The sequence below is a fragment of the Callithrix jacchus genome, chromosome 14 (assembly GCF_049354715.1).
Source record: "Callithrix jacchus isolate 240 chromosome 14, calJac240_pri, whole genome shotgun sequence".
Lineage (NCBI taxonomy): Eukaryota > Metazoa > Chordata > Mammalia > Primates > Cebidae > Callithrix > Callithrix jacchus.
The window spans coordinates 28,505,925-28,532,407 of record NC_133515.1 but is presented as its reverse complement, the minus strand read 5'-3'; the positions used below and the strand labels follow the sequence as shown (position 1 = coordinate 28,532,407).

The following is a 26,483-nucleotide window of genomic DNA, read 5'->3' as shown; positions in this document are numbered from 1 at the left end:
TTTTTGTTTTTGGTTCTGTTTATGTGGTGAATTACATTTATAGACTTGCATATGTTGAACCAGCCTTGCATCTCTGGGATGAATCCTACTTGATCATGGTGGATAAGCTTTTTGATGTGCTGTTGGAATCAGCTTGCCAGTATTTTATTGAAGATTTTTGAGGCTATGTTCATCATGGATATTGGCCTGAAGTTTTTTTTTCTTGTTGAGTCTCTGCCGGGTTTTGGTATCAGAATGATGTTGGTCTCATAAAATGATTTGGGAAGGATTTCCTCTTTTTGGATTATTTGGAGTAGTTTCAGAAGGAAGGCTACCAGCTCCTCTTTGTGTGTCTGGTAGAATTCAGCTGTGAACACATCTGGACCCAGGCTTTTTTTGTGTGGTAGGCTCTTAATTGCTGCCTCGACTTCAGACCTTGTTATTGGTCTATTCATGGTTTCGGCTTCCTCCTGGTTTAGTCTTGGGAGGACACAAGTGTCCAGGAATTTATCCATTTCTTCCAGGTTTACTAGTTTATGTGCATAGAGTTGTTTGTAATATTCTCTGATGATGTTTTGAATTTCTGTGAAATCTGTGGTGATTTCCCCTTTATCATTTTTATTGCATCTATTTGGTTATTCTCTCTTTTCTTTTATATTAATCTGGCTAGTGTTGATCTTTTCAAAAAACCAGCTGTTGGATTTATTGCTTTTTTTTTAAGGGTTTTTCGTGTCTCTATCTCCTTCAGTTCTGCTCTGATCTTAGTTATTTCTTGTCTTCTGCTAGGTTTTGAGCTTTTTTTTATCTTACTCCTCTAGCTCTTTCAATTTTGATAATAGGGTGTCAGTTTTGGATCTCTCCACTCTTCTCATGTGGGTACTTACTGCTATATATTTTCCTCTAGAGACTGCTTTAAATGTGTCTCAGAGATTCTGGTATGTTGTGTCTTCATTCTCATTGGTTTCGAAGAACTTCTTTATTTCTGCCTTCATTTCATTGTATATCCAGTCAACATTCAAGAGCCAGTTGTTCAGTTTCCATGAAGCTGTGTGGTTCTGGGTTAGTTTCTGAATTCTGAGTTCTAACTTGATTGCACTATGGTCTGAGAGACTGTTTGTTATTATTTCCATTCTTTTGCATTTGCTGAGGAGTGCTTTACTTCCAATTATGTAGTCAATTTTAGAGTAGGTGTGATGTGGTGCTGAGAAGAATGTATATTCTGTGGATTTTGGGTGGAGAGTTCTGTAAATGTCTATCAAGTTTGCTTGTTCCAGGTCTGAGTTTAAGCCCTGGATATCCTTGCTAATTTTCTGTCTGGTTGATCTGTCTAATATTGACAGTGGAGTGTTAAAGTCTCCCACTATTATTGTGTGGGAGTCTAAGTCTCTTTGTAGGTCATTAAGAACTTGCCTTATATATCTGAGTGCTCCTCTACTGGGTCCATATATATTTAGGATCATTAGCTCTTCTTGTTGTATCGATCCTTTCACCATTATGTAATGTCTTTCTTTGTCTCTTTTGATCTTTGTTGCTTTGAAGTCTATTTTATCAGAGATGAGAATTGCAACTCCTGCTTTTTTTTTGCTCTCTATTTGCTTGGTAAATCTTCCTCCATCCCTTTATTTTGAGCCTTTGTGTATCCTTGCATGTGAGATGGGTTTCCTGGATACAGCACAACAATGGGTTTTGGCTTTTTATCCAATTTGCCAGTCTATGTCTTTTGATTCATGCATTTAGCCTATTTACATTTAGGGTTAATATTGTTATGTGTGAATTTGATACTGCCATTTTGATGCTAGCTGGCTGTTGCATTTGGTATGTTTTTGGAGTGACTGGTACTGGTTTTTCCTTTTTATATGTAGTGCCTCTTTCAGGAGCTCTTGTAAAGCAGGCATTGGGGTGACAAAATCTCTGAGTACTTGCTTGTTCACAAAGGATTTTATTTTTCCTTCACTTAAGAAGCTCAGTTTTGCTAAATATGAAATTCTCAGTTGAAAGTTCTTTTCTTTAAGGATGTTGAATATTGGCCTCCACTCTTTTCTGGCTTGTAGGGTTTCTGTGAAGAGATCTGCTGTGAGTCTGATGGGCTTCCCTTTGTGGCTAACCCGACCTTTCTCTCTGTTTGCCCTTTGCATTTTCTCCTTCATTTCAACCCTGGTGAATCTGATGATTATGTGCCTTGGGGTTGCTCTTCTTGAGGAATATCTTTGAGGTGTTCTCTGTATTTCCTGGATTTGAATACTGGCCTGCCCTGCTATGTTAGGGACGTTTTCCTGTATAATATCCTGAAGCGTGTTTTCCAGCTTGGGTTCATTGTCTTCGTCACATTCAGGTATACCTATCAAATGTAGGTTAGGTCTCTTCAAATAGTCCCACATTTCTTGGAGACTTTGTTTATTTCTTTTTGCAATTTTTTCTCTAATCTTGCCTTTTCGTTTTATTTCGTTGAGTTGATCTTCGACCTCTGATATCCTTTCTTCTGCTTGGTCAATTCGGCTGTTGAAACTTGTGCATGCTTCTCGAAGTTCTCGTGTTGTGTTTTTCAGCTCCATCAGTTCATTCATATTCCTCTCTAAGTTGTCCTTTCTTGTTATCATTTTCTCAAATCTTTTTTCAGGGTTCTTAGTTTCTTTGCATTGACTTAGAACATGTTATTTTAGCTCACTGAAGTTTCTCATTATCCACCTTCTAAAGTCTGATTCTGTCATTTCATCACACTCATTCTCCGTCCAGCTTTGTTCCCTTGCTGGTGAGGAGTTGTGATCCCTTGTAGAAGGTGAGGTATTCTGGTTTTGGGTGTTTTCCTCCTTTTTGTGCCTGTTTCTTCGCATCTTTGTGGGTTTATCCACCTGTCGTCTGTGTAGCTGCTGATTTTCAGATTGGGTCTCTGAGTGGACATCCAGATTGTTGATGATGAAGTTATTTTTGTTTCTTAGTTTTTTTTCTAACAGACTGGCCCCTCTGCTTTAGGACTGCTAAGGTCCACTCCAGGCCCTGCTTGCCTGGGGGTCACCTGCAGCAGCTGCAAAACAGTAAGGGTTGCTACCAGTTTCTTCTGCTGCTTTGTCCCAGAATGATTTCCACCAAATGTCAGTCTGATCAGTCCTTTGTGAGGTGACTCTTTGGATATATGGGGATCAGGGAGATGCTTGAGGAGACAGTCTGTTCTTTATAGGAGCTCAAGTGCTGAGCTGTGAGATCCGTTGTTCATTCAAAGCTTCTAGAAAGGTACGTTTAAGTCTGCTGCAGTAGAATTTATAAACCCGCTTTTTTTTCCCCAGGTGTTCTGTCCTAGGGGGGTAGGGCATTATTTATGGTATCGGTTACATTGCTGCCTTTTTCTGTTTTTCTCTCCCCAGGCTGTCCTGCCCAGCAAGGGGGCAGCCTAGTCACTGACTGTAGAGGTTTTGCTGAGCCTCTGCCGTGGGTTCCACCCTGCTGCTGGCTCTGCCCTGCTGCCATGTGTATTTTCCTGCAGTCCTGTTTATATGGGTGTGGTTAGAACTGCCACGGCAATGTTGGCCCGCCTCTGTTAATGGAGGACTCTCTCTTTTATGGTGGGTTGCCTCAGCAACAGCAGGCTGCATCAGCAATGGCAGACTACCTCCGTAGCGGTGGAGTGCCTCGGTAATGGCAGATGCCCCTCCCCCACAGAGCTGGGCCATCCCGGTTTTAGTTGTGCTTGCCATGAAACTCTCAACCCCGAGCGTTTCCAATTGCTGTTTGTTTGTTTTTGTGAGTGTGGGACCCATCGAGCCTGATCACCTGGCTCCCTGCCTCAGAGCCCTTTTTTTTTTTAAGTTGAACAGTTGACTCTCTCCCAGGTGTTCCAGTCACCTGCTGAAAGGGAGCTGGGATCTGTGTGATTTCCCATGTGGTGACCCAGTGTGCCAGCTGAAACAATGTCACTGCCCAGGAATCTCCTGGCCTGCTTTATGTTTCAGTCCCGTTTAATCAGATGAAGGGGCTAATCTGCCTTCCTGGATCTTGAGTTGCCAGTTTAACAGGGCAACCAGACCAGTGTATTTTGTATGAAGAGCCACTGCGCTGTGGCACTGACTGAAACAGCCACGCCAGTCGAAACAGCTGCTCTGGTGACCCGTGGGGCTCCTCCACCTGGGAATCTCCTGGTCTGTGGGCAATAAAGATTCATGTGGAAATATGGCATCCACTCACCCTCTGTGCTTTCACTGGTAGCTGCAATCCTGAGCTGCTCCTACAGCGCCATCTTGAAGATCTCCAATGAGCATTTTTTTCATGTTTGCTGACTGCTTGTATGTCTTCTTTTGAGAAGTGTCTATTCATGTTCTTTGACCATTTTTTGATGAGGTGGTTTCTTTTTTTGCTTGTTTATTTAAGTTGTTAATAGAGTCTGGTTATTAGACCTTTGTCAATTGCATCATTTGTGAATATTTTCTCCCATTCTGTAGGTTGTCTGTTTGCTCTGTTGATAATTTCTTTTACTATGTAGGTGCTCTTTAGTTTAATTTGGTGCCACTTGTCAATTTTTATTTTTGTTGCAATTGTCTTTGCAAACAACCAAAATTTCTTTATCAAGCCTATGTTGAAAAGGATATTTCTTAGGTTTTCTTGTAAGAATTTTATAGATTGTGATTGTACATTTAAATCTCTAATCCATCTTGAGTTAATTTTTGTATATGGTGAAAGATAGATGTGCAGTTTTATTCTTCTGCACATAGCTAGTGAGTTATTTGAGCACCATTTATTGACTAGGGAATCATTTCCCCATTGCTTGCTTCTGTCAGTTTCGTCAAAGATTAGATGGTTGTGGGTATGCAGCTTTATTTCTGGGTTCTCTCTTCTGTTCTATTGGTCTATGTGTCTGTTTTTGTACCAACAGCTTGTTGTTTTGTTTACTGTAGACTTGTAGCATCGTTTGAAGCCAGGTAACATGCTACCTTTAGCTTTGTTGTTTTTGCTTAGAAATGCTTTGGCTAGTGGGCTCTTTTTTGGTTCCATATGAATTTTAGAATAGTTTTTTCTAATTGTGTGAGAAAAGCTATAAGTAGTTTGATAGGAATTGCATTGAATCTGTACATTGTTTTGGCATTATGGTCATTTTAACAATATTGATTCTTCCAGTCCACGAGCATGGAATGTTTTTCCATCTCTGATATATTTGTTTTGTAGTTCAGCAGTGTTTTGTAGTTCTTCCAGTAGAGATCTTTTACCTCCTTGGTTTGGCTGTATTCATAGGCATTTCATTTTGAATGTATGTGGCTACCATAAATGGGATTGAGTTACTGATTTGAATCTCAACTTGACCATTTAAGGTGTATAGATATGATACTGACTTTTGTATATTTATTTTATATTCCAAAACTTTACTGAAGTCGTTTTTCAGTTCTAGGGTCCTTTTGGCAGAGTCTTTAGGGCGTTTTAGGTATAGAATTATATTATCAGCAAAGAGAGATCATTTGCTTTCTTCTATTCCTATTTTGTATGCCTTTTATATCTTTCTCTTGCTTGATTACTCTGACTAGAACTTCCAGCACTATGATAAATAGGAGCTGTAAGGATGAGTATTCTTCTCTTGTTCTAGGTCTCAAGGGGAATGGTTTCAACTTTTGCCCATGCAGTATGATGTTGGCTGTGTGTTTGTCAAAGATGGCTCTTATTTTGAAGTATGTTCCTTTGATGCCTAGTCTGCTTGGGGATTTTCTCATAAAGGATGTTGGATTTTATCAGAAGCTGTTTCTGTATCTATTGAGATGATTGTATGATTTTTGCTTTTAATTCTGTTCATGTGATGAATCAAATTTATTAATTTGCATATGTTAAACCAGCCTTGAATTCCAGAAATAAAGTCTATTTGTTTGTGATGTAGTAACTTTTTGATGTACTTCTAAATTCTGTTCACTAGTATTTTGTTAAAGATTTTTTGCATCTATGTTCATCAGGAATATTGACCTGAAGTTTTCTTTATTCATTGTGTCTCTGCCAGATATTGGTGTCAGGGTGATAGTGGTTTAGTATTTGACAGAAGGAGTTAGGAAGGAAACCTTTCTCTTTGATATTTTGGAATAGTTTTAATAGGGCTGGTACCAGTTCTTCTCTGCATATTTGGAAAAATTTGACTGTGAATCCTTCTGGTCCTGGACTTTTGTTTTGTTTTGCTTCTTATTATTGATTCAATTTCAGAACTCATTACTGATCTGTTCAGGGTTTTACTTTCATTCTGGTCCAGTCTTGGCAGGTTGTATATTTCCAGGAATTTATCCATTTTCTCTAGATTTTCTAATTTGTGTACATATAATTGTTCACAACAGTCTCTGGGAATCTTTTTTATTTCTCTAGAATCTGTTGTAATTTCAGCTTTGTCAATTCTTGTTGTGTTTATCTGGATCTTTTTATTTGTTAATCTAGCTAGTGAGTGTATCAGTCTGGTTTATTCTTCCAGCAAACAAACTTTTGGTGTTATTGATCTTTTGTGTGGATTTTTTTGTAACTCAATTTTATTCAGTTCTTCTCTAATTTTAGTTATTTCTTTTTTTCTGCTAGCCTTGGGGTTGTTTTTTTCCCACTTCTTCTAGGTGCAAAGTTAGATTTTTAATTTGAGAACATTCTAACTTCTTGAAGAATGCATTTAGCATCATAAATTTTCCCTTTCATACTGCTTTAGCGTCATCCCAGGTATTTTGGTAATTTGGGTTCCTATTTTTATTGATTAGAAAAACTTTTTAAATTTCTGCCTCAATTTTATTATTCACAGAGTAGTTATTCAGGAGCAAATTGTTTAATTTTTATGTATTTGTGTAGTTTTGAGAGATCTTTTTGATATTGATTTTTATTTTTATTGCACTGTGGTTCAAGAGTATACTTGGTATGATTTTTTTAATTTATTGAGACATTATGACTGAACATCTGGTCAATCTTAGAATATGTTCTGTGTACAGATGAGAAGAACATATATTCTGTGATTGTCTGGTGGAGTATTCTATAGATGTTTATTAGGCTCAGTTGTTTGAGTGTTGAGTTTAAGTCCACAATTTATTTGTTAGTTTTCTGCCTCAATGATCTGTCATTGTTAGTGGGCATGTTCAAGTCTCCCATTATTGTCTTGTGGCTGTCCATGTCTTTTTGTAGGTCTAGAAGTAACTTTTTAATTAACCTGAGTGCTCCAGTGTTGGCTATGTATATATTTAGAATAGGCTTCTTGTTGAATCGTACCCTTTATTATTATGTAATGCCCTTTTTTTCTTCTTAATTGGTGTTGGCTTATACTCTATTTTGTCTGCTATTAGAATAGTGACTTCTGCTTTGTTTAGTTTTTCATTTGAGAGGGGTCTCTTGAAGACAGCAAATGGTTGAGTCTTGTCTTTTTATCCAACTGTCCTCTCTATGTCTTTTACATGGAGCATTTAGACCATTTACATTCAGGGTTAGTTAAAATTGACAGTATTTTAGGGAAACATATTTATTGGAATTGTTCACATTAGAAATAGAACACTTACCAATATCTACAGAAGATATAGAGAAAGTTACCAAAGAAACACCCTACAAAAAGCACCAGGCCCAAATGGGGGAAATTTATCAAATCTCCAAAGACCAACAGATAGTCACAATGCTACCTCAATTATTCTAGAATATTGTAAATGCCTGATGAAAAATACTTCTTTCATAATAGCAGCAAAGAAAGTAATATATTTAGGAATAAATTTAATAAGAAATGCTTAAAACCCATATGAAGAACAATTTTATGTTTTTAAACAGTATTCTGGAAGACACAACAATAGACTTGGAAAAAATTTCTTAAATGGGGTGACTCAACATGATGAAGATGTTTTCTCTCTCTAGGTTAATTTATGTTAACATATGCCAATAAAAATACTGAAAAGTTTATAATAAAGCTTATATGCATAGACCTTTAAGAATAACTACAAAAATGTTGAAAAAAGAAAAGCTATGAGGGGTACTATACTACCCAAATATTTAATATATGCCCTCTATAATTAAAAGAATATAGTAATGCCACACAGATAGCTGTCAGACCAGTAGGATAGAGTAGACAGCAAAGTACATATAGAAATGTATAAATATATAGTATCTCAAATCAATAAGACAAATATGAATTTTTTTTTATAAATGGAGCTGGTACAACTGAATAGCTATTTGGATAAAGATAAAATTAGATCTGTAGTTCACATTCTACACACACATCTAAGTAAAGATGGACAAATTATTTTATAATTTGTTCATTAAAAAAGTTATCTATGACTCAAAAGTCTAGATGCAAGAATAGAATGAATTGATAAATTTGATTATACACAAATGAATCTTTTGCAAGGAAACATTGTAAACAAAGTAAAAATTAAGTTATAAACAGGAAGAATCTATTTGTATCATATGGTAAAGCTAAGGGCTCATATTTCTAGTACTAGAGAGAAGCGAAACCAAAACTAGGTAGAAAATGGTCAAAACACATTCTTCACAGAACTAGAAAAAACTACTTTAAAATTCATATGGAAACAAAAAGAGCCCTTATAGCCAAGACAATAATAAGCAAAAAGAACAAAGCTGGAAGCATCATGTTGCTCAACTTCAAACTATACTATAAGGCTACAGTAACCAAAACAGTATGATACTGGTACAAAAACAGACACATAGACCAATGACACAGAATAGAGGTTTCAGAAATAAGACTACAGTCATCTAATCTTTGACAAACCTGACAAAAACAGACAATAGGGAAAGGATTCCCTATTTAGTAAATGGTGCTAGGGGAACTGGCTAGCCATATGCAGGAAATTGAAACTGGACTCCTTCCTTACACTTTATACAAAAATTAACTCAAGATGGATTAAAGACTTAAATGTAAAACCCAAAACTATAAAAACCCTAGAAGAAAATCTAGGCAATATCATTCAGGACATAGGTGTGGGCAAACATTTCATGACAAAACATCAAAAGCAGTTGCAACAAAAGCAAAAATTGACAAACGGGATTTAATTAAACTAAGGAGCTTCTGCACAACAAAAGAAACTATCATCAAAACAGACAACCTACAGAATAGGAGACCTTTTTGCAATCTGGGCAAAGGACATGAGCAGACACTTCTCAAAAGAAGACATTTATGCACCCAACAAACACATTTTTTTAAAAAAAAAAAAAAAAAAGCTCAACATCACTATCATTAGAGAAATGCAAATCAAAACCACAGTGAGATACCACACACACCAGTCAGAATGGCAATTATTGAAATGTCAAGAAACAACAGATGATGGTGAGGCTTTGGAGAAATAGGAACATTTTACACTGCTGGTGAAATTAGTTCAACCATTGTGGAAGACAGTGGGGTGATTCCTCAAAGACCTAGAACCAGAAATAGCATTTGACCCAGAAATCTCATTGCTGGGCATATACCCCAAGGAATATTTATTCTATTATAAAGATATATTGACATGCATGTTCATTGCAGCACTATTCACAATAGAAAAGACATGGAATCAACCCAAATGCCCATCAGTGATAGACTGGATAACGAAAATGTGATATATGTACACTGTGGAATACTACACAGCCATAAAAAAGAATAAGTTCATGTACTTTGCAGGGACATGATGGAGCTGGAAGCCATTATCCTCAGCGAACTAACACAGAAACAGAAAGCACCACATATTCTCACTTATAAGTGAAAGCTGAACAATGAGAATACATGGACGCAGGGAGGGGAACAACACACACTGGGACTTGTCAGGGTGTGGCAGGAGGGAGAACAACAGGATAAATAACTAATGTATGTGGGGTTTAATACCTAGGTGATGGGTTGATAGGTGCAGCAAACCACCGTGACATACATTTACCTATATAACAAACCTGCACATCCTGCACATGTACCCTGGAACTTAAATTAAATTTTAAAAAAGAAAAATGGTCAAAACATGTGATAAAAAATTCACTAAATATAGCATCTAAACATATGAAAAGTTAGTCTGCTTATAAGATAAATGTGAATTAAAATAAAACTGGGTATAATTTCTTGACTATGAGATTAGCAAAATCAAAAAGTATACCAGTGCTTTCTGGTGATCAGCCTATGGGTAAACAGACACTCTCACATTATGCTATGGGAATGCAAAAAATAAAAATTTTGCAAAACAAAACTATACATGCATTTACCTTTTGACCCAACAATACCACCTTTAAAATGTACCCTAAAAATACATTTTCAGTCAGGCATGGTGGCTCATGCCTGTAATCCCAGAACCTTGGGAGGATGAGATGGGTGGATCACGAGGTCAGGAGTTCAAAACCACCTTGGCCAAGAAGGTGAAACCCCATCTCTACTAAAAATACCAAAAAAAAAAAAAAAAAAAAAAAAGCCAGGCATGGTGGTAGGTGCCTGTAATCCCAGCTACTTGGGAGGCTGAAGCAGAGAATAGCTTAAACCTGGGAGGCAGAGGTTGCAGTGAGCTGCGATTGTGCCACTGCACTCCAGCCTGAGCAACAGAGTGAGACTCCATTTCAAAAAAAAAAAACGTTTTCAGCAATACATAAGTACATATGCACTAGGTTACTTACTGCAGTATTGTTTATGACTGCAAAAAAAATATTGGAAACTGCCAATATAGCCATGAATAGAAAAATTATTGATTAATCTATGATACACTTACACAAAGGAGTACTATGTGGCTGAACAAATGAATGAGGAATTTGGCTATAATTAATATGGAGTGATTTCCAGAATATACGTTAGATTGAAAAGACAAAGTACAGAAGAAAATCTGTAATATACTACTGTTCATGTCAAAAGTAGGAAGGAAAGGGAGATAAACCAGAAACTAAAGAAATTAGTTACCTAGAGGAGGTAATGTGAATGGTGTAGAAAGGGTGAGGATGGTGGGTAAAAACTGAAAAAAAAAATGGGGAAGTGACAATTTTCTGAGTATACCTCTTCATATAGTTCTAACAAATGTCAACAAAATGGAGAGCAATACCCTAAAAAAAAAAAAAAAAAAAAAAAAAAAAAAAAAAAAAAAAAAAAAAAACCTGCATGTATTGCAAGTGAAATAAATAGTCACAATAAAAGGAAGGGGGAAAATAACTAAGCCAAGTAACTTTTGAGCACAGTATTTGGGCCACATACCCTAAGGATGAAAACCACCATAACTGCAGCAAATACTGAACTCTGGTTAGTAAGTTGTTTTTTACAGTGGTATTAGTGTGTTAGCAAGCTGAAACTACTTTCTGTGTATTTTATTTCGAGTGGAGCAAAATAAGTAAATATATTGTTAATGGTGAGATGAGGTTACTCATCCTCAGAAAGGAAGTTACAAATATGGAAGAGGAAAGCTAGAATGAACCCTATGTTGCTCCATTGGAATGGAGTTGTGAACTCATGGATTTTTAATTGATCTGTGGAAAGAAAGAGAAATGTGTAGGGTTTCAAGATTGCATGTGGGGTGTATGTGTGTTTCCTAGACCTGTCTGCTGAAATAGCCTAGGAGCAATGACATACCAATACTAATGGGCACATCTAGTATCCACATGTTGGTTTCTATATATCATTCCCAGTCAAAAGGAACTCTCTCTGTTCTCTTTGTAGAACTCTCTTCTTCAAAGAGTGGTACAGGATAGTACAATATGAATGTAGAAAATATTATTGAGCTGAAAAATCAGAACATGCCCAGAGAACAATGGAGACATGTAGAAAAGACAAAAAGCCAGCTCAAAGGGTCTCCCTGGGACAATTTGATATGTACCAAATCCCTTGAATAAATGAGAATATATGAGTTCATACTGTGAAATAATGAATTAACAAATTAAATAAATGAGTGAGAAGAGAAAGTTTTTCTTTTGGTGGAATGCAAACAGATACATGTAGAAAGAAAAGACAAATAGAAAAATCAATACAGAAGCCATCAGCAATCACCAAGAATCTCTGATGTGTACTAAAATGCATATGCAAAAGTATGATGAGAAATGGGATATTTACATAGCCTCGAATTTTCTATCCATAAGCTATTTATTGATTTCAAAGGGGAAAATAGTGAGTTTACAGAGATAAGCCTGGCAAACACTGCCTTAGCCAATGTGTTAATATTACCAGTAATGAGACAAATCAACAAGTGCTCTGTGAGATGCTGCAGATAACACACATCAGTTATGTAGTATTACTGCCAAAAATTTAAATCTGAATCTAATCATAAGGAAATATAAAACACACACATGCACAATATGCACACAACTGTGCACACATTTTGAAAGATACCTTTAAAAAATGTGAAGGTCATACAAGGCAAAGAAAGATTGAAGTATTGTCCCAGATTGAAGAAAACCAAAAAGATATGAAAAGAGGTAATACATGATCCTAGGTAGGAAAATAGATAAGAACAAAAAATGTTTTTTCCTTCTACTATGAAATTTATTACTGAAACAAATGGTAGAATTTGTATGAGGTCTATATTTAGATAACAATATTAATATAATGGTCCTGATTTGGACCATTATACTGTGGTTATGTAAGAAAATGTCCTTGTGTTTAGTAAATAAACCCTGAAATATGTAGGGGTAAATATGCCACATGTCTGCAACTTTCTCCCAAATGATTCAAAGTATAATAATATGTATATAGAGAGAATTATAAAGTAAATATGATAAATTGTTGGAATTTTGGTGACAGATATATGAAATTCTTTGTACTATTCCAGTAACTCTCCTGTGAATCATACATTATTTCAAAATGAAAATATTTTGAAATCATATTTGAACATTGGCGGGGCTTTCCATTTACAAGACTTACATTATCTCTAGCACTGGCATGATCACATATCAGAGACACTATTTAGTCAGTTCAAAGGAAACATAGCTTGATACAATTTTTTTTCCATTTTTATTATAAAGAAAGAAACAGCAGAAACATTCTGGAAGATTACATAAAAGCCTATCAAAATAAAATAAATGAACACATAACTAAATATAGATATATGGGGTGTGTGCTATTCTTTGTAATTAGACGTTCTACTACCATAAGGCATGACTCTGGGATTTGTGCAATTACATTGATCACCTCTGGTTTTCCTGGGACAAATTGCAGGCCTTTACAAGTCTTGGTAGAAAGCACAAGGAAAAGGAAAGGAGCACAGTCAAGTCGACATGGACCAACAGCAAGCAAATCCTAACTGCCTTTCATAGATTTTGAACATATGTCTTGACATCGTTATTAAACAGACTGAAATCATTGTCTTGGTTTAAAAAAACTTTGTGGGGATATACTGGCTGGAACCAAGTTTAAGAGAGATGAAGAAATGGTTTTTACTATGGCTAAGTATGAAGGACATTTTGGAATAAGAGACTGGCCAATGCAGAGGATTTGAAGGAAGATTAAGCAAGTGATTTTGTGGGCATGCTAAACAGCTTTGTCCTTGCTTAAAAACAATTTAAGATATAAGACATACAGTTTGGGAAATAAACAGGTATTGCCTCTTTTTCGTATGCTTACTAGCAATATATAAGTTCACCATGAAGCAGAAACAAATTACAAGTGTGTTTCCTTTCAGTCACAAGGAATAATTCTTCAAAAGTCAGGTTTAAAATGCATTTTTTAAAATTTCATAACAATTTCTTCTTGAATCCATAAATTGCTCCTGATATCAAGGATGATACCTTCCTTCATTCATGTTTCCCAAATCAAAACATAGTATTGGGCACAAAGTATGAGTGCTTGTGTGGGTTTTTTTGCTGTTGTTTAATTGTATTGAATTAAATTCTGCTAACTAAAATATGGTCATATTTGTCTGCTTATTTATAACATTTAGGAAACCATTCAGGCAGCATTTGAATCTGCCAACATCTATGCAGCAACCTTTGAAAAGTTCCAGATATTCTTCAAGGAAAATGAAAGTCTTGATTTACAAGCTCTTAAACTTCAGGAACCTGGTAACTTGTCCAATTATACTGAGATTTGTTGTCTAAGTATAATACTGAGATTTGTTGTCTTTTAGGTTTCTATTTGGTGGTGTTTGGGGACAGAAATGATAGCCCAAAATAGTTGGCCTGACAAAAGACAAGAGTTAATTAATTTCTAGGTTATTTTCTGTAGAAGTATTTTTTTCCTTTATCCTTATTCAGTATTAGCATTTTATTTCAGGATGCTATGGATCGCCATTCCTTTCTAATCACTTATTATTTAGTTTAAAGTTGTATCAGTGTTAAGAGTATATAGCCTGAATATGGGAAGGAGTAGAAAAGAATCGATACCTTTACCAATTACATTAAATAAAGTTTACATAAGTTTTTCTGTCTCAGGAACTTATTCTTTTTTCTTTTGGGTCTACATTAAGATCTGGAGGGTATGAATCAACAACTCATGAAATGAGACCTAAGGGGAAACGATTTTATTTCACTAATATTATCTTTAACAAAAAAAAGATAATCTACACTACCCAAGTGAAATTTCAGGCAAGCAAGTTCTCAGAAAATTATAAAAATAAGTATATTTGTTTGCTATTTTATAACATGAAGCATGTCTTTCATATTCTTTTTTATTTCATGGGCTTGCTTTATTTTCTTTTTTTATTGCATTTTAGGTTTTGGGGTACATGTGAAGAACATGCAAGATTGTTGCATAGGTACACACATGACAGCGTGATTTCCTGCCTTCCTCCCCTTCACCTATATCTGGTATTTCTTCCCATGCTATCTCTTCCCAAATCCCCACCCCCCACTGTCCCTCCCCTATTTCCCCCCAACAGACCCCAGTGTGTGATAGCCCCTCCCTGTGTCCATGTGTTCTCATTATTCAACACCCACCTATGAGTGAGAACATGTGGTGTTTGATTTTCTGTTCTTGTGTCATATTTTCTTATGTATAAATATAATTACATTGACAATTTCCTCTATGAAGCTGCACTAATTTTCTCTTTATATTGTTATGTTTTTCTTTCAGTTTTTTATTCTTTATTATGCTGAACTATGTTACAGTAAATTACACATTCCATTCTTGTTAAATAATTCAATATTCATCTCTAAAACATGTTTCTACAGAATGAAAATAGCATCACCTCCCCCAATAGCAATTCCTTAATATATACACTTATTCCATGCTCAAAATTCCTAAGTAAAGCAGCTTCCAGCTGATTTGGCCAGGGATCAAGTCCAAGATCAGGTGTTGCATTTGGTTGTTATGTCCCTTGAATTTTAAAAGTCTGAAACTGAGTCTTTTATTTCTTTTTTCTTTGTATTATACTTTAAGTTCTGAGGTACACGTATAGATCATGCAGATTTGTTACATAGGTATACATGTGCCATGGTGGTTTGCTGCATTCAACACCCCGTCATCTACATTAGATATTTCTTCTAATGTATCCCTCCCCAATCTCCCCACCCCCTGCTATCCCTCCCCTAGGCCCCCACCCCCAACAGGCCCATGTGTGTGATGTTCCCCTCCCTTTGTCCATATGTTCTCATTGTTCAACACATACTTATGAGTGAGAACATGCCATGTTTGGTTTTTCTGTTCTGTGTCAATTTGCTGAGAATGATGGTTTCCAGCTTCAGCCATGTCCCTGCAAATGACAGGAACTCATTCTTTTTTATGGCTGCATAGTATTCTATGGTGTATATGTGCCACATTTTCCTTATCCAGTCTATCTTTGATGGGCATTTGGGTTGGTTCCAAGACTTTGCTATTGTAAACAGTGCCACAGTAAATATTCCTGTGCATGGGTCTTTACAATTGAATGTTTTGTAGTCCTTTGGGTATATATCCAATAATGGGATTGCTGAGTCAAATGGTATTTCTAGTTCTAGAACCTTGAGGAATCACCACACTGTCTTCCACAAGATTGAACTAATTTATACTCCCATGAACGCTGTAAAAGTATTCCTACTTCTCCACATCCTTTCCAGCATCTGTTGTCTCCTGATTTTTTTAATGATCACCATTCTAACTGGCATGAAATGGTATCTCAATGAGGCTTTGATTTGCATTTCTCTAATGACCAGTGGTGATAAGCATTCTTTCATATGTTTGTTAGCTGCATAAATGTCTTCTTTTGAAAAGTGTCTGTTCATATCCTTTGCCTACTTTTTGATAGGGTTGTTTTTTTCTTGTAAATTTGTTTAAGTTCTTTGTAGATTCTGATTCTTAGCCCTTTGTCAGATGGGTAACTTGCAAAATTTTTTTCCCATTCTTTTGGTTGCTGGTTCACTCTAATGATTGTTTCTTCTGCTGTGCAGAAGCTCTTAAATTTAATTAGATCCCATTTGTCTATTTTGGCTTTTGTTTCCACTGCTTTTGGTGTTTTAGTCATGAAGTACTTGCCTATGCCTATGTACTGAAAGGTTTTGCCTAGGTTTTGTTCTATGGTTTTTATGGTGTTGGGTCTTATGTTTAAATCTTTAATCGATATGGAATTAATTTTTGTATAAGGTGTAAGGAAGGGATCCAGTTTCAGCTTTCTGCATATGGCTACCCAGTTTTCCCAACACCATTTATTAAGTAAGGAACCCTTTCCCCATTGCTTGTTTTTGTCAGGTTTGTCAAAGATCAGATGGTTGAGGTTGCGGTGAGGCGAGATCATGCCACTGCACTCCAGCCTGGGTAACAGAGTGAGCCTCTGTCTCAAAACAAAAACAAAACAAAAAAATAGTATCAGATGCTTCTGAGAATAGCACAACAATATGACCACCTGCTCATTAATCAACTATCGTTTTTACATGTGAAGATCTTCAAAAAGCTAGGAAAATTATAAATCAGATAAAGATAATAAGGACTCTACTTGACATTTTGGTTGAAGTGGCTCATACCTGTAATCCCTGCACTTTGGGAGGCCGAGGCAGGTGGATCACGAGGTCAAGAGATCAAGACCATCCTGGTCAACATGGTGAAACCCTGTCTCTACTAATAATACAAAAAATTAGCTGGGCGTGGTGGCATGTGCCTGTAATCCCAGCTATTCGGGAGGCTGAGGCAGGAGAATTGCCTGAACCCAGGAGGTGGAGGTTGCGGTGAGCCGAGATCATGCCATTGCACTCCAGCCTGGGTAACAAGAGCAAAACTCCATCTCAAAAAAAAAATCAGATGGTTGTAGATGTGTGGCATTGCTTCTAAGTCCTCTATTCTGTTCCACTGGTCTATATCTCTGTTTTGGTACCAGTATCATGCTGTTTTGATTACTGTAGCCTTGTAGTATAGTTTGAAGTCAGCTAGCATGATGCCCCCAGCTTTGGGTTTTTTTTTTTTTTTTTGCTTAGGATTGTCTTGGCTCTGTGGGCTCTCTTTTGGTTCCATATGAAGTTTAAGGTTTTTTTTTCCAATTCTGTGAAGAAAGTCAATGGTAGCTTGATGGGGATAGCACTGAATTTATAAATTACTTTTGGCAGCATGGCCATTTTCATGACATTGATTCTTCCTAACCATGAGCATGGAATGTTTTGCCATCTGTTTGTGTCCTCTCTTATTTCCTTGAGCAGTGGTTTCTAGCTCTCCTTGAAGAGATCCTTCACATCCCTTGTTAGTTGTTTTCCTAGGTATTTTACTCTCTTCATAGCATTTGTGAATGGGAGTACACTCACAATTTGGCTCTCTGTTATTGGTGTATAGGAATGCCTGTGATTTTTGCACATATATTTTGTATCCTGAGACTCTGCTGAAGTTGCTTATCAGCCTAAGAAGATTTTGGGCTGAGATGATGGGGTCTTCTAAATATACAATCTTGTCATCTGCAAATGGAGACAATTTGACTTCATCATTTTCTAATTGAATAATCTTTATTTCTTTTTCTTGCCTGATTGCCCTGGCCAGAAATTCCAATACTATGTTTAACAGGAGTGGTGAGAGAGGACATCCTTGTCTTGTGCCAGTTTTCAAAGGGAATGCTTCTAGTTTTTGCCCATTCAGTATGATATTGGCTGTGGGTTTGTTGTAAATAGCTCTTATTATTTTGAGATACGCTCCATAGATATCTAGTTTATTGAGAGTTTTTAGCATAAATTGCTGTTGAATTTTGTCTAAGGCCTTTTCTGCATCTATTGAGATAATTATGTGGTTTTTGTCTTTGGTTCTGTTCATGTGATGGATTACATTTTTAGATTTGTGTATGTTGAACCAGGCTTATATCCCATGGATGAAGCCGACTTGATCGTGATGGATAAGCTTTTTAATTTGCTGTTGCATTCGGTTTGCCAGTATTTTATTGAGGATTTTTGCATCAATGTTCATCATGGATATTGGCCTGAAATTTTCTTTTATAGTTGTATCTCTTCCAGGTTTTTGTGTTAGGAAGATGTTGCTCTCATTAAATGAGTTAGGGAGGATTCCCTCTTTTTGTATTGTTTGCAATAGTTTCAAAAGGAATGGTACCAGCTCCTCTTTGTACCTCTGGTAGAATTTGGCTGTGAACCTGTCTGGTCCTGAACTTTTTTTGGTTGGTAGGCTATTAATTGCTGCCTCAACTTCAGACCTTGTTACTGGTCTATTCAGAGATTCAACTTCCTCCTGGTTTAGTCTTGGGAGGGTTTAAGTGTCTAGGAATTTATCCATTTCTTCCATATTTACTGGTTTATTTACTTACTTCCATATTTACCATAATCTCTGATGGTAGTTTGTATTTCTGTGGAATTGGTGGTGATATCCCCTTTATCATTTTTATTGCATCTATTTGATTCTTCTCTCTATTCTTTTTTATTAGTCTGGCTAGCAGTCCATCTATTTTGTTGATCTCAAAAAACCAACTCCTGGATTTATTGATTTTTTGAAGGTTTTTTTTTTTGTTTTTCTATCTCCTTCCATTCTGCTCTGATCTTAGTTATTCCTTGTCTTTTGCTAGCTTTTGAATTTTTTTGATCTTGCTCCTCTAGTTCTTTTAATAAGGGTATTATTAGGGTATCAATTTTAGATCTTTCCTCACTTCTCATGTGGGCACTTAGTGGTATATATTTCCCTCTATACACTGCTTTAAATGTGTGCTAGAGATTCTGGTACATTGTGTCTTCATTCTCATTGGTTTTGAAGAACATCTTTATTTCTGCCTTCATTTCATTATTTATCCAGTAGTCATTCAAGAGCAGATTGTTCAGTTTCCATGTAGTTATATAGTTTTGAGTAAGTTTCTTAATCCTGAGTCCTAATTTGATTGCACTGTGGTCTGAGAGACTGTTATGATTTCCATTTTTTGCATTTGCTAAGGAGTGATTTACTTCCAATTATGTGGTCAATTTTAGAGAAAGTGAGATGTGGTGCTGAGAAGAATGTATATTTTGTAGATTTCAGATGGAGGGTTCTGTATATGTCTATTAGGTCCACTTGGTCCAGATCAGAGTCCAAGTCCTAGTTATCTTTCTTAATTTTCTGTCTCGTTGAGCTGTCTAATATTGACAGTGGAGTGTTAAAGTCTCCCACTATGACTGTGTGGGAGTCTAAGTCTCTTTGTAGGTCATCTTGCTCTATATATCTGTGTGCTCCTGTATTAGGTGCATATATATTTAGGATAGTTAGCTCTTCTTGTTGCATTGATTCCTTTACCATTATGTAGTGCCCTTTTGTCTCTTTTGATTTTTGTTCCTTTAAAGCCTGTTTTATCAGAGACTAGGATTGCACACATTGCTTTTTTTTTGCTCTCCATTTGCTTGGTAATTCGTCCATTTCTTTATTTTGAGCCTATGTGTCTTTGCACGTGAGTGGGGTCTCCTGAATACAGCACAGTGATGGGTCTTAACTCTTTATCCAATTTGCCAGTCTGTGTCTTTTAATTGGGGCATTTAGCCCATTTACATTTAAGGTTAATGTTATTATGTGTGAATTTGATCCTGCCATTTTGATGGTAGCTGGTTGTTTTGCCTGTTAATTGATGCCTGTTAGTTTCTTCATAATGTTGATGGTCTTTACAAATTGGTATACTTTTCTAGTGTGTGGTACTGGTTGTTCCTTTCCATGTTTAGTACTTCCTTCAGGAACTCTTGTAAGGCAGGCCTGGTGGTGACAAAATCTCTCAGCAGTTCCTTGTCTGTAAAAGATGTTATTTCTCTGTCACTTATGAAGCTTAGTTTAGCTGGATATGAAATTATGGGTTGAAAATTCTTTTCTTTAAGGATGTTGAATACTGGACCCTACTCTTCTGGCTTATCGGGTTTCTGCCAAGAGATCCGCTGTCAGTCTGATGGCCTTCCCTTTGCAGGTAACCCAATGTTTCTCTCTGGCTGCCTTTGGCATTTTTCCCTTCATTTCAATGCTGGCAGATCTGACGGTTATGTGCCTTGGGGTTGCTCTTCTTGAGGAATATCTTTGCAGTGTTCTCTGTATTTTCTGAATTTGAATGTTGGCCTGCCTTTCTAGGTTGGAGAAGTTCTCCTCAAGAGTCTTTTTCAACTTGATTTTATTCTTCCCATCACATTAAGGTACATTGATCAAACATAGATTATGTCTTTTCACATAATCCCATATTTCTTGGAGGCTTTATTTCTTTTTATTCTTTTTTCTCTAATCTTGCCTTCTCACTTTATTTCCTTGAGTTGATCTTCAATCTGTGATATCCTTTCTTCTGCTTGATTGATGCAGCTATTGAAATGTGTGTATGCTTCATGAAGTTCCTGTGCTGTGTTTTTCAGCTCTATCAGGTTGTTTATGTTCTTCTCTGTGCTGGTTATTCTAGTAAGAATTTCATCTAACCTTTTTTAAGGTTCTTAGTTTCCTTGCATTGGGTTAGAACATGCTTCTTTAGCTCAGAGAAGTTTGCTGTTACTCACCTTGTGAAGCCTACTTCTATCAATTTATCAAACTCGTTTTCCATCCAGTTTTGTTTCCTTGCTGGTGAGGAGTTGTGATCCCTTGGAGAGGAAGAGGGGTTCTGGTTTTTGGTGTGACTTCAGCCTTTTTGTCCTTTTTTCTTCCCATCTTCATGGATTTTTCTACCTTTGGTCTTTAATATTGATGACTTTTGGATAGGGTCTCTGAGTGGACATCCTTTCTGTTGATGTTGAAGCTATTTCTTTCCATTTTTTAGTTTTCCTTCTAACGGTAAGGCCCCTCTGCTGCAGGTCTGTTGGAGGTCCATTCCAGACCCTACTTTTCTGGGAATCACCCATGGGGTCTGCAGAACAGCAAAGATTCTTTCCTCTGGATAGCTTTGTCCCAGAAGGATACCTGCTAGACGTCAGCCAGAGTTCTCCTGTATGAGGTGTCTCTTAGGATAAATGGGGGTCAGGGTGCCACTTGAGCAGGCACTCTGCCCCTTATCGGAGCTCAAGTGCTGTGCTGGGAGAGCCATTGGTCCCGTCAGAGCTGCTGGGCAGGGACACTTAAGTCTGCTGCAGTGGGACCCACAACTGCCCCTTTTCCCAGGTGCTCTGTCCCAGGAAGATGGGGGCTTTATTTTTAAGTCCCTGATGGGCTGCTGCCTTTTTCAGAGATGCCCTGCCCAGCAAGTAGGGAATCTAGTCACAGTCTGCCTGCAGTAGCTTTGCTGAGCTGCTGTGGGCTTCACCCAGTTGCTGTGTAAACTTCCAGGCGAGTTTAGAACCGCCTACCTGAGCCTCAGTAATGGCAGACACCCCTCCCGCCACCAACCTCGAAAGCCCCATGTCAAGCTAAGACTGTTGTGCCAACTGTGAGAATTTCATGCCAGTGAATCTTAGCTTGCTGGATTTCATGGGAGTGGGACCCACTGAGCCAGATCACTTGGCTCCCTGCTTTCCACTCCCTTTTTTTCAGAGGAATAAGGGTTCTGTCTTGCTGGTGTTCCAGGTTCCACTAGGGTATGTGGGGGGGAAAAAAAACTGCTGCAGTACAATGGCGACCCAATTGTGTGCTGGAAACCCAGGGCACTGGTGTTTTAGGCACCAGAGGGAATTTCCTGGTCTATGGGTTATGAAGACTGTTGGAAAAGAGCAGTATGTTAGCCAGAGTGCTGGAGTGTCCAGAAAAGTTCCTAGTGGCTTCCCTTGGCTAGGAGAGGGAGTTCTCTGGCCTCTTGCACTTGCTGAGTGAGACAACACCCCACCCTACTTCAGTTTGCCCTCCTTGGGCTACTCCCACTGTCTAACCAGTCCCAGTGAGATGAACCTGGTACCTCGGTTGGAAATGCAGAGGTCACTCGCTTTCTGGATCGCTATCCCTGAGAATTGCAGATCAGAGCTGTTCCTGTTAGGCCATCTTGGTAGAAGTCTGAGTCTTCAAGATACTAAGTTGTTAGAGAGACAAAAATGGGGCCCCAATATAGAAAAACAAAATTTAGACAAGCCTACTTCCATTGTTCTTTGGCAACACTATCACACAGAGACTTAGTGTATGCTGAACAGAAGCACACTGACAGAGACATAGGACATGACGCTTTCTGTGCTGTGGCATGGCATCACAGTGGCAGCAGGGCATGGAGCCTGGCATTTGGCACAAAAAGGAGGCGTGATCAAAATAGCCCATTCTAATCCCTGAGCTCTTCTACTTATATCCTGGGCCCAAGGCTTCCTAGCCTTCTGCTACCACAGTCCTCACATTGGATAACTGTGATCTCTCAGCAAGCTCCCATCAGGGCAAAGTCCCCTGACTCCCAAGTTGCTCTTCAGCTAGTCCTACCTTGGCTTTCCAGTTCTGCCTTTGAAACCCAATCCTGAAACCAGATCTCCCAGTTCCAACACTTTGATGGCTGGGACTTTGGAGTACCTTGGCCTGGACTCCTAACCTCTGTGCTCCTCCTGTTTGGAACCCCCAATACATCTTAAATCACTAAGTTGCCAGAGGCTTATAAAAGTGGGCTTTGCCCTTAGATATCATCCTTACCTGGTATTTTATATCTCCAAATGACTACAACATTGCTTAGCACATATTGTAATTCCTTAATAAATGTCTAACTCAACTTTTAGCCAGATTGCTGCCTGTCCCACCTATGAGAATGAGCAGCAGGTAGGTTCTGGCTTCCTGACAATAAGCCACATCCCACCATTAAATTCCTATAAGTGTCAGTGTTTACTAGTAATTTATGCACTTAACTGAGCACTTACAGCATAATAGATACCGTTCTAAGTAATATTTAGACATCTTATCTAATCCTCACAATTCTGATCAGAGTATTAGTATTGCCATATAAAAAGAAAACAGAGGCCAGGCATGGTGGCTCATGCCTGTAATCCCAGTACTTTGGGAGGCCGAGGCAGGCGGATCACAAGGTCAGGAGATTGAGACCATCCTGGCCAACATGGTGAAACTCCGTCTCTACTAAAAGTATAAAACTTAGCTGGGTGCAGTGGCATGTGCCTGTAATCTTTGCTACTCAGGAGGCTGAGGCACAAGAATAGCTTGAACCTGGGAGGCAGAGGTTCAAGAAAGAAAGAAAGAAAAGAAAACAGATCTATAGAGATGAGGCAACTTCAAGATTAAACAGCTAGTGAGCAGTTTAGAATCCAGTTTCTCTGACTTGAAAGCTTGTCTGCTTAATCGTTTTATATACTGCCTCTCCTCAATTTCAAAAAGAAATAGTATTTCTCAACTATTGGCTTTAATCTTTTATTCCTTTATGGCTATGTGGCCATAGCCAACTTATTTGACCTCAATCGATCTCAATTTTCTCTATGTATAAAATAAGAGTTTGGGACCAAATCAGTGGTTCCCAAAGTGGTGTTCACTGGCACTGTTCTGAAGGATAATTAATTACATGATGTCATGAAATAAAGATGGTGCTCAAATAAATTTGGAAAATACTAGGCAACACAGCATTATACAGGTATTCTTACCATAGGACCTCTCAGATCATTTAACATCTTCATTTAGTCAGCTTTCAAAAATACACAAATCAAAACTTTCTGACCTAAGGGAGATAATTGTTGTTTCTGTTTTATATTAAGAGGAAGCTGAAGCTCAGAAAGACTAAGTGACTTTCCTAAGGCCACACATGGGTTAAAGACCTGAGTTAAGGTCTTCTAATACTTTTTCTGGTGTGTTCTTTATACTATATCAAACTACCCCTTATAATCAGGAGAGGAGATGGCATGAATAAAGGCAAGAAACAGCACCCTTTTCTCTTTAGGGTGATGGAGGAAGATTATGGAAGGAAGAAAAAGGGTAGACAGTAGGAAAATCAATTTGATCCAAATGGAGGAAGTAATTAGAAATAAAATTAGCTAAATTTTTAGAAGCCAGAGGATACAGAATTTTGAAAGACAAGCAGAAAAGTTTAGAATTGTATATGCATTAGATAGAGAACTATTTTTGACTGATAGTATTATGGGAGTATATTCAAGGATAATCAGGTTTCCATTGGTTCCAGATGGATTGGATGAGAGAAAAAATGGAGGCAAGAAGATTATCAAAATGCAACAGCAGTATATGCAAATTGATGAAGGCTTCGTCCATGATGTAGGGTGCAGGAATGACAGAGAGATGTGTTGGGAAGAGGAACCGAGATAACTTTAGCTATGTGTGATCGCTTATGTTTCAAATTTTGTTGTTGTTAATATTCTGAAAATGCTTTACTTTGAGATACTGTGTGGGAGAGAACATTCATATTAAGCCCAACTTGAAACCAGCCTAACTCTGACATCTAGTCAATTCCAGACTAGATTCTCTAATGCACTTACAGGTTATTTTCTTCTGTCATCTCTTCATAGGAGCCAGAAAGCATATTTACATTATAAAATATTAGTTTCTATATCACAAGAATAAAATACTATAAAGCAATCCAAATTAGCATTTTAAAGTTATGTGAGATATTCCAAATACTGATAATAACATTATAAATATATGTGCAAGTTTATTACTGCAATGATTTTTAAAATATTTTGTAATTATCTTTTAAAATCCAATATGGTATATTTTATGCTTTATGTGATTTTTTTATGTAGATGTTAACTTTTTTAGTGGACAACTGGAAAAATACCACAAACAGCACAAGGAGGCAGTAGCTCTCAGACCCACCAGAAATGTAGGATTGCTGCTCATTGACACTAAGCTGCTAAGAGAAAAGTTAATTCCATCACCTTTGCGATGCTTAGAGGTAACTATAAACTAGAAAAACGTTCAATTATTTCTCTACAATTATTTTATGATTTTTATACTGCACAAAAACCTATTATTTATTTTCCAGTATTGCATGTTTTTGTTAATCAAAATTAACCTAAGACTATTGGGCATCCTTAATTTCTAAGAAAAGGTCTATAGTCTTTTTGTCACAAGCATAATCAGCTTTTAGATGAGATAATCGAGGGGACTGCAGCCCTCACACTAGCCTCTTGCTTTTACTCATTTTTCCATTGTCAGAGCATTTCAAGACTTTTAGAGAGGATACTACAATAACAATTCAATATCCCAGAGGGAGTGATGGTTGATTCTAGACCACCAAGATCAAGATTAGGAAATCATTTTCCGATCTGAAATTGTCCCTAAAGGTCCGGTTATGTTTTGGCAAGGTATAGAGCTAGGTAAATTTCTGTAATAAGTTGCAGAACCAATACAATCATTTCCTTTGGAGCCAGAGTATATTTGTATCTTCCCAAATGCCCACAAAGACACAATGATATGAAACAGATTGGAAAAGTATAGCCCACAGAATCAACCCAGCCTGCCTCTTGTTTTGCATGCATGCAGTTTTATTGGAACACATCCATGACAATGTTCTACATATCATCTGTGGCTGCTTTCTTCCTACAAGAACAAAGTTGAGTAGTTGTGACAGAGACTGTATGTGCTACAAATCTGAAATATTTACTATCTGGCTCTTATAGAAAACATTTTCTGGTCCCTGGTACATGATGGAAGGTAAAGCACTATATAAAAGAGTACAGACCTGAGGGTTAATAGGTTCCATCATTAATTAATTGTATGGCATTGGGCTTTCTCCGAGAGTTTTGCTTCTTCATCTGGTAAAAAAGAAATATGCATATATTTCTGAAGAAGCATATTTGCTTCTTCATCTGGTAAAAAAGAAATATGCATATGCTTTCATATATATATATATATATAATTATGTATATAATTGGAGCAAATTTAATTCATTTTCAACAAACTACTGTATGCTCAATAAATATTTGGGTATATACCTACCGTAAGCCCAAGAAAACTGAACTCAAACTGGCTTAAGCAATCAGAAGAGTTATTGGCATATACATCTAAAAACCCCAGAGATTGGGTTGATATCAAGGAGGAATGATCTAGTGGCTCAGTGGTGTTACCAAGGAACCAGTTCTTTCATTCTCTTTCCTGAGCCTCCTTAGGCGCAGACTTCATCCTAAGGCATTTGCGAAATGATTGTCAAAAGCTCCACAAGCCAATTATTTCTCTGTTTGTATATAGAGAGACAGGAAGAGAGATAGGAATTCTGAGTACACATGTCTCTCAGCTATAAATAAAAGTGCCTGGCCTCTATCTGATTGAGTAAACTAAGGTCAGAGGTTCACCCTTGCTATGGTGTAGCTTTGTGTCCCCACCCAAATCCCATCTTGAACTGTAATCCCCAGGTGTTAAGGGAGGAACCTGATAGGAATTGATTGGATTATGGGGGTAGTTTCCCTATGCTGTTCTCCTGATAGTGAGTGAATTCTAGCAAGCTCTGATTATT

General features: G+C 37.4%; 1 protein-coding gene across 13 annotated transcripts in view; it reads left to right on the top strand.

The window, feature by feature from the left end:
- Window positions 1-26,483, top strand: part of DNAH6 (dynein axonemal heavy chain 6) — a 411,305-nt gene that overhangs the window by 85,734 nt on the left and 299,088 nt on the right. For 12 of the 13 annotated variants that reach the window (XR_013526431.1, XM_002807522.6, XM_035272122.3 and 9 more), the window contains 2 exons: window positions 13,758-13,878; window positions 24,772-24,923. Coding sequence is in view for 10 of the 13 variants with exons in the window: in XM_002807522.6 (XP_002807568.3) it covers window positions 13,758-13,878; window positions 24,772-24,923 (273 nt within the window). In the remaining 3 variants the exon portion in view is untranslated. Of the gene's footprint in view, window positions 1-13,404; window positions 13,416-13,757; window positions 13,879-24,771; window positions 24,924-26,483 lie in introns of those variants that run through there. The other variant, XM_035272132.3, reaches the window with a different exon arrangement.